The sequence below is a fragment of the Populus trichocarpa genome, chromosome 5, assembly GCF_000002775.5.
Source record: "Populus trichocarpa isolate Nisqually-1 chromosome 5, P.trichocarpa_v4.1, whole genome shotgun sequence".
Classification (NCBI taxonomy): Eukaryota; Viridiplantae; Streptophyta; class Magnoliopsida; order Malpighiales; family Salicaceae; genus Populus; species Populus trichocarpa.
In genome coordinates this window covers 12,695,591-12,705,024 of record NC_037289.2, presented here as the reverse complement: position 1 = coordinate 12,705,024, position 9,434 = coordinate 12,695,591, and the positions used below count along the sequence as shown (strand labels likewise).

The following is a 9,434-nucleotide window of genomic DNA, read 5'->3' as shown; positions in this document are numbered from 1 at the left end:
GTTGGGAAATTGATAAACTAGTGCTAAATATATAAAATGCTTATAAATTCAGAGTGAAAATAGCTAGAAAAATATTTGAGAATTTTCAAATAAGTTAATATATGGTTTTATTCACGAATGACCTTGACTGCCGGTATGAGCCTAGCGTATAATCATGTAGTTTTTAACCTGAAAGGGAAAAATGTTGAGGAGAATTTTTAGTATAAATAGGGATGACAGTTTGATGAATTATTTGGAAAATTTTGATGATTTAAGTAGATAAAATAGTACAAAAATTCAGTTTTTGTTTAAAAATAAGTATTGGCCATGTTTACAGTATTGAGCATAACTTTCAATCTGACTGTCAAATCTAGCTAAATATTTACATGGAGTCTCCTGACACATAGTTATACCTAGGGTTAAAATTCCACAGCAATCAGAATTTGAGAAGGCCTTGCGAGAATAACAATATATTGGACAAATTCATGGGCTCATTGAGGGCAAAATGATATTTTGGCCGCAAAACCTAACTCTCCTTCCCTTAAAAATGACAAGAATCTACTAGAACAAAAAAAAAGATAAAAAGGAATAAATAAAGAGAGAAAAGCTTAGTGAACACCAAAATCCAAGGAGAAATCATAGGAATTGAGAGATTAAAGTGAGAGTAGGCAAATCCAATTAAAGGAGCATCATTTAGAGGGTTTGTGAGAGGAAAATAGGAGAGAGAAAGTGATGGCAAGAGAGAGAAAGAAGGGATTGGTGAAGGAAAAAGAAGAGGAGTGAAGAAAAGCCAATTAGGGGTTCATTTTATACAAGTTTTAATGAAAAGAAATGATGTTAATGCATGATTCTTTGATTTTCAGTTGGGGTTCTTAGAAGTAAAATCTTTTTAGCAATGTGGTTCAGCAATAGCTCTCTCAGTATTCCTTTTAAGTCTACATATATAGTTCAAAATAACAACACACTTGTCAAGAGCAAGCCCAATGTCATAATTAGCTTTTATAGTAAAAGCTTCTCTCATGTTCTTCTTCTACCTTGGTTGGATGCCTTTTGAAGCTTCATATAAGTTTGACTTTGTATAATGTTTTACTATTGCATGATAAAAAAGAATTGAATTCAAACAACCGGTCAATCACCATGGGAAAGATTATCATTTAATTCACTTTGAATAAGTTTTGTTTTATATGTCTGAATGAGATTGGCAGGAATAACAATAGTGACATCAATTAAAACTTATCTTTGACCTAATTTCTTCGTCCAAGATAAAGCCTATCTTCCTTTCTCTCCACTATAAACCAACCAAAATGTTCAACCATACTAGTTAGTAACCAAAAAACCCCATCACTATCACAATCCAAAATTTAGCAAGAAGTTCTAGCAACATGTCACCCCTGTTTAACAACCCTGAACCAATTGAGCAGTCCCTTTTCATCTTCCTCCTTTTCTTACCAACTCCATCATAAACCACTGAACACATCAACCATGTACGTCAATTAACCAAATCCCTTCATCCTCATTGACATTGCTAACTAATCAATATCATGTTTTCGTTGTTGGAGATTTGAGTTTAAGTTTTTTTTTTTTTAATTTAATGACAAACTTGTAATATTTAATATAATAGCTCTTTAGTCATTAAATGGAAAAAAATAGCAATACTATAAATAATCAGACAATTTTGGTTGGCTTGTTTTATAAGGATGCAAGAAGTTATACATGTTATAAAATCTAGGATGTAAACTATAATTTTCCAAACTATAGCAAGTGAAAAATGGATCATACTACAACATGCTAAAGGTAGTTTTCCTTTTCTTTTCTTTTGTTTTTTTGACAAAATAGCAAATAGTAAAACCGGTTCCAGTTGTCTTCTTGTTTGAAATCAACATAAGATTTTAGGAAAATGACAATTAAATCCTCTAATATAATCCTATATGAATTGTGTTCTAGAATAACAAGTTTTATTAATTAAATTTCTAAAGGATTTTACAATTCTCAATACAACCTTTTATCTAAAACTCGCACAAATCTTTAAAAGAATATGTTAAATTAAAATATTATTTTTATTATATATATATATACACACACACACCAACCAAAATGTTCAACCATACTAGTTAGTAACCAAAAAACCCCATCACTATCACAATCCAAAATTTAGCAAGAAGTTCTAGCAACATGGCACCCCTGTTTAACAACCCTAAACCAATTGAGCAGTCCCTTTTCATCTTCCTCCTTTCTTACCAACTCCATCATAAACCACTGAACACATCAACCACGTACGTCAATTAACCAAATTCCTTCATCCTCGTTGACATTGCTAACTAATCAATATCATGTTTTCGTGATGCTAAAGGTAGTTTTCCTTTTTTTTTTCTTTTCTTTTTTTGACATAATAGCAAATAGTAAAACCGGTTCCAGTTGTCTTCTTGTTTGAAATCAACATAAGATTTTAGAAAAATAACAATTAAATCCTCTAATATAATCCTATATGAATTGTGTTCTAGAATAATAAGTTTTATTAATTAAATTTCTAAAGGATTTCACAATTCTCAATACAACCTTTTATCTAAAACTCGCACAAATCTTTAAAAGAATATGTTAAATTAAAATATATATATATATATATATATATATATATATATATATATATATATATATGTTGATAGAATTCTATAACGAAATATGGAGAAGGGATATAATTAAGAATCTTGGATATCTTAGGATCCAAATCAGAAAATATTTATCTCGGATAGGTAATTTAGAGATTTTTTTGTGGCTATATTTACAGGCTGCACCCCTTCCCTTTCTTTCTAATAATGGTGGAGGTGTTGTTCATCTCTCACCGACAGGGAAGATCCAACATTGTAAAGTCATGGTTTGCTACTAGATTTCTCCCTTTTTAGTGTTGTTTTGGTTTTTCTTCTCTCTCTCTCTCTCTGTTTCGTTTTGATTTGTGGCTATCACGAGTGGCTATACTTTTAGGGATGTTATGTGAAAGTTTATGGTGGTTGGAATGGTGGTCAGAATTAGGCAAGGGAGGTGAAGAGCATGGCTAGGTTTTCTAGTTTTGTTTTGGGTTTTGGTGAGAAAGGGCATGAGTAGTTTTTTTTCTCTCTCTAAATTTCAACCTACTCTTTCTCTCTCTCTCTCTCTCTCTCTCCATTTTATTCTTTAATGAAGTCTAGGGTTAAGGTGGAAAATGTGAGCCCCACTCTTGGAAGAGATAAGGTTCAATTTATACTATTTCTCCTTTTTTCTTTCATCCCTCATCTAAGAATATCCTATTATGTTTTTTTTTTTAAATTTGATCGTTTATTCTTCCTTGTTTTACACTTTAGCCCCTTGTTTATTTCTCCCTATTAATTTTAAATTTTTTCATATTTTTCATTTTGTATTATTTTTTTTGAAAAATATATCTTAACATCAATTCGATAAGAAAATTAATCAAGAACCATGCAATAGATGCGCTAATGGTCGAAATGCATCTAAATGAACATGTTTTTGGGTTTTTTTTTTTCTTTTTTCAAGTTTTTTTTTGTATTTTTAAATTTTGAATTTTTTCAAAAAGTTTTTGTATTTTTTGAATTTTGATTTTTTAAAGAGAAAAATATTTGAAAATCATAAAATGCATGTGTGATCGATTAAAATGCATCGAAAACACTTTTTTAAAAAAATATATTTTGAAAAATGGGTTAAAATTAGGTTATGACAACTAGAATGTAATTACTATAGGAGATTACAATTTTAAAACTAGAAAAAATCAAGTTGGAACTTGATTGAATAAATTTTTAAAATTATTCTGAAATAATATATGTGATATTATTTAAGAGGCAAATTGATATTTTATCATTTATAGGGTTATTATGTTTTTTCTATAAATAGAATGTTATGCCTCATATATTTATGTGTGAGTTGTGTAAGCTATAACAAAATATACAACACAAAGAAACATGTGAAAACATAAAAAGAAAAAGTTAGCACTTAAAGGCATCACAATCTCTCTCCTAAAAAGGATTTAAGATATTTCTCGCTTGTAGTTTTTGTGGATTGTTGTTAAATGCCAGACACTTAGACAATTTATGATTTGTGGCAATCTAGTCTTGAAAAAATCGATCAAACCTAAGAAAAAAAAATCTTTAGGTAATATGCTCAAACCCTAAAGAACCCTAAATTATCAAACACGATCTTTTGGACTCCTAAAAAAATTTAAATTATCAATTTTGCTACGTCTAAGACTTTCAAAAAACCCAACATGATGGAAGTTAGAATATTTTGTTTTTTATTTTTGAAAATAAGGGTGTTTTCATCTAGTTACACTTGTTTCTTCTAGTTAAAGACGATCTTTTGATGCCTATTTCACTTTGAGAAGAGTTCAACCGAGGAGAGTATATAGTCATTCCTATAAAAAATAGCTATAAAATCAACTAATAAGGGCTTCAATGATAATAGGTTCGAGTAGATTTTCCATGTTCAACATTTCCTCATTAAACTTCTAGTGTTCTCATCTTCTCATTGTGTCACGATGAAAAGCTTAGTTATGCTCTTTTTAGATGGTATGTTTATGCTAAAGTGGGTGATGTGTTTGAGGTAGAGATCATAAAAGCTAAAGATAGAGCCAAACTTTAGGCTATAGTACCTTACCCGAGCATATCCGTGAAATGTTGTTTGAAGAACTTTACATATAATATCATTGTCTTGGGTTATAAGATTCAAGATTATTTATACATTTTAGATGTTTTTATAGGGTTTATAAGTCTATCATACTTTTTAAGTTAGTCTTGACGGATATATAACAAGTCTATAACATTTGGTCATTAAAAGCACTCAATTGATTATCTAGCTAACAGAAATAACAACAGTTTCAATCACTTACTTCAAATACTAATTTCAAGTTAATCAATCTCAACATATTTTAGGATAAAACGACTTGTAGACATTTAAAAGCAAATAGTATAGCTTGGATCACGAACATAAACACACAAACATATATATTCTAGCATTGAAAGGAGACAACAAATAAAGTAACACCGACTTTGTCATGGAATTAAATAAAACTAGTGTGTGTTTATGACTAATTTCTTCCACTAAAGTTAAAGGAATATCCTTCTTCAAGACAAAATATAATAGGAAAGGCTCTAAACAAAACAAAAAAAATCAAATCAAATTTGACATGCAGAAGCATATTCAGTGTCAACTCAATGATGATAATAAGCACCAAATATCTGTGATTAAGGCCCATCTCCAAGCAATACAACCTTGGCCATGACAACATCTTAATGACGAATAACCTGTTTGTTTTTGCATTTCAAAAGGGTTTTTGAAAAAAAATATTTTTTTTCTTTACTTTAAATTAATTGTTTTTTTTTATTTCAGATCGTTTTGATGTGTTGATGTGAAAAATAATTTTTAAAAAATAAAAAAATATTATTTTGATGCATTTCCGAACAAAAAATCACTTTGAAAAACAATCACTACCACACTCTCAAACACCCTCGAATTCTGTCACCAATTTTTTCTTTTTAAATAAATGCTAACCCTCGCCCATTATATATATAGCCTCGGTGCTCGTACTTTGCTACGAACTGAACTTTTTTTTTGCACAAAAAATGATGTTTAGGTGCCGAAATAAGGTAAGAAAAAAAGTCTTGATCCACTCGAGTTAGCATGACAAACCTCGGTAATCAAGACTGAGCTAGTCTAGAATATCTCATCAAACCCGAGGTCCAAATCATAAGATTAGAATAACCTGATAAATAAAAGATGATTATAAAAACTTTTTTTTTAAGTTGACTTTTCAAACTCGTGACTTGAGTCATTAGACCTGAAGCACTCAATCTGAAAGAACCATGAAAGCAAATTCTCAATCAATTAATTATTGATGGATGAAATTAAAAAAAAATCAATTATACAAAAAAATTAAAAAAAAACAATAATTAAAAGAATAACAATTAAATATCTTTTGACATCACATTCAGTTCCTCCTCGTGAGTGATAAAATTTTATTGTATCCTCAGAGAATTAGGTTATTTGTATTTATGTCTTTTCGGTTTTCTACATAAATTATCATTTGTTTGAATAAACTGTATCCACTCCATATTGTACCTATCACAACTTCTAGAGAGTCTGACTGGTCCAAAATCTATTCAAGAGAGGAGGACCAAACAGTTAGCCCAAGAGGAATTTCTAGCCATTATATTTTCCAGGCTGAGAAAATGTTTTAGTCGGCCCAAAGAAAACTCCTTGCAGCGACAAAATTGACAAGCATGCCCACACCCCTGAGAAACCCTAGAGCTAGGAGGAGAAACTGAGAGGAGAAAGAAGAATCAATAAACAGAAAAGGCCAAGGCAGTTTCAAATGGCACTTCTCGCGTCTTCAACATTGCCCTCAAGTCCACAATATCAGGCATCCTTTCTTTTCACTGTATTTTTACTCCTACTTATTATGTTATCTATGTGGGTCAATGGTTTTGCCGTTCAAATGTCAATAGCCATGGGAGGGAATTAATGGTTGCTGTTGGTGATCTATGTAATTACAGTTTTACTAGTAAATTTGGAGTTTAATTGTGTTGGACCTTTGTTTATGGCGTAATAGAGGCAGGCTACGGTGGTTTTGTGAAGAAAAAAAAATGAAAAATGAAAACCGTGATTGAAAATGTACAGATAAGAAATTGAGGCATGTTTTTTTCTCTAGATTTTGGTCGGAGTAATGAACCTGGCTTGCCTTGTAGTGTGACTGGCTCAGGTTGATTCAACACCACTATGAAGAAAAATGTTGAATTTGTGATTTTGAATGGTGTGCAAATGGGGTCTAATCGAAATTCTTCAATTTAAATGAAACAGTCTTCAAATCTGCACATATGCATGCATCTTTTTGTTCTTTAATACCTTTCATGGTGGAATTATGAGTTGTTGTAGTATCCAGAAAATTTGTGCATGGCATTATCTTTGGCCCTTTTTACAGATTAAAGTGTTGAGGAATAAACCCTGTCGATTACGTTGGTGCTTACTGTCACATGCAACTCACCAAATCTCTCCAACATGTTCGATGAAAGTCACAAAGGCCCATTTTGGTGAACCTAGTAAGGTCAAGCTGCAATTGAATATTGTCAAGGAGAGGTTGTGGCATGCCATCCCCGAGTCCGCAAAGGAATTTCCTTGGAGAAAAGCTGAGGATTTGCTGCTTAAGCGATTACTGCTAGTTGGACAGAAGGCATTCAAGTGGTCCCTTGTAATACTTTTCTTGCTTAGTTTTCTAGCCGATGTTATGTATTCCATCTCTAGAAACGGGGAATTGATGATTCCTTTCGGTCTTCTTGCTGGCTGCTTGATGATGGACTTCTTGAAAGAGATATCAATGGAAGTCTTTCAAGCGCCAGAGGTAAATTCCACTTTGTGTTCTTTCCCTGTGTTTTTTCAATTTGTTTTCAAGGATAAATGGATATACGTGTTGCTTTGTTTAAATGTTTTTTTGTTTTGCCTCTTGAACAGAAAAGAGGGCTGAACTTGCCGCTTCTGGGTATCAGCTGCTGCTTCATCCTTGTGAAGGTCATGTCAACATATTTTACGCCATTTCTTTTGCATGTTGCAAATGGTGGGTTGATGCAAGTTTTGTGGCTTTGGGGTGATTCACTGAAAGAAAACAGTCAATGTAATGAAGAGAATATCTCCGCTGGCCAAAATACTTAATTAGCCATGGCTGCAGAGGAATAAACAAGGTCCAGTTCATGAACGGGATATTTGGTTCCCAGTTGTATCCTCAGAGCTATGCATGCAAATAGTTAGCTTGTTCTGCACGTGACATTGCTTTATAATGTGCTACCTGGCATGTTCCATAGACAGTATGTTGTTGTCAGTTTCACGAAAAACATCGGGTTATATTTTATAGCATAGACCCAGGAAAATGTGGGATCACCTAAAATGACATGGAGAGATGGTCTTGTACAGATCTTCTAGAGTTAACTTTAATCCGTTACTGATTGTGAACTGAAGTTCAGGTAGCAGATGCCCAACTTTGTACAACCATTGCAGTGTTGTTTCAAATTCTCGCATGCCAAAACATTGCCGGTTAATTCTACGTTACACATGACATGATACAACAGTCACAGCAAAGTAAGAAACCTCCAGAGGCTATGATTTTGAACCTCATCAATTATCATATCCTGTTGTTTATACTCTGATGGGACATAGAACATCGGGAAAAAAGAAGAAGGGCAGCCAAGAAAGTCGAGAGAAACCAATCAATGGTCCACGTCTGCAACTGAAAAATAGTCCTTGGCAACGGGTCACTGTTTAAAGTACAAATAAGGCAGGCTTTTCCACTATTCACTTCTACTTTACATTCAGTGGCGTCCATGAAATGCAGATCCTGAAGATGGAAAGACTCGATGCTATATACCTATAGAGCGCAACATTTTCCAGCCGGACGTCCTGTATCTTATGTACAGATTCTAAATGGCACTAATTGGAAGGAATTGTAAAGCCACACTTGTTGGCGAGAGATTTATATATATTATATAGGAATTTGCAGGTATAGTTACAGTAGAACACAAACAACAGAATAACTTATCCTATCTATCTTGCTATATTATATCCTACAATTAAGTAGGATAACATGATGTGATGCATTTCTTATCATTCCCCTGCAAGCTGAGTGTAAGATTAATACGAACACGGAGCTTGGAGCTTGGAGCGTAAGAACATGAATAGTGATTGAGAGAGACTTTTAGTGAAAATATTAGCAATTTGCAAGTGAGATGACAAAAATTAGGGTTGAATAATCCCTGATGCTGTTAGCTCACGAATAAAGTGGTAGTCAAAAGCGATGTGTTTTGATCTTTTATGAGAAACTGAATTGAGAGTAAGAAAAATCGCACTCTTGTTATCATAGAGGAGTAATGGCTTGTGTGATAAGGAAACGGTGAGGTCATGAAGAAGATGAGTTATCCAAACAACTTCAGAAGCTGTGTGAGCCAAGGCGCGATACTCAGATTCATAACTAGAATGAGAAACAGTAGGTTGTTTCTTACCACTCCGCAAGATGAGATTGTCACCCAAAAATATTGTGCAACTAGAGGTGGATCGACATGTGTTAGGGCAACTAACCCAATTAGTGTCAGAGTAGGCAGTGAGACTAGTGGGTGAAGGAGAGAAGGAGAGACCATAATGAAGAGTGCCTTTGACATACTCAAGGATACATTTGAGGGCTTAAAAGTGAGGCACCATGGGAGATTGCATATACTGACTTATAGAATTGACAACATAAGTAAGATCAGGACAAGTGATAGTTAAATATTGCAAATCACCTACCATGAAACGAAACAACGTGGGATCAGTAAAGGCGTCATCATCGCTGTACAATTGTTGTGAGACAACTATGGGAGTCATCGTTGGCTTACAATCAAGTAGCTGAGCATGGGCAAGGATACCATGGGCTCTCTTACTGATGAAACAAATAAAAT

General features: G+C 33.1%; 1 protein-coding gene across 1 annotated transcript; it reads left to right on the top strand.

Moving 5' to 3' along the window:
* Nucleotides 1–6,138: 6,138 nt before the first annotated feature.
* Nucleotides 6,139–8,024, top strand: LOC7476444 (uncharacterized). Its single transcript, XM_002307286.4, has 3 exons — nucleotides 6,139–6,379; nucleotides 6,938–7,354; nucleotides 7,465–8,024. Exons 1-3 carry the CDS (start codon nucleotides 6,332–6,334, stop codon nucleotides 7,660–7,662), a joined length of 663 nt encoding a protein of 220 aa, XP_002307322.2. The 5' UTR covers nucleotides 6,139–6,331; the 3' UTR covers nucleotides 7,663–8,024.
* The last annotated feature ends 1,410 nt before the right edge of the window (nucleotides 8,025–9,434 follow it).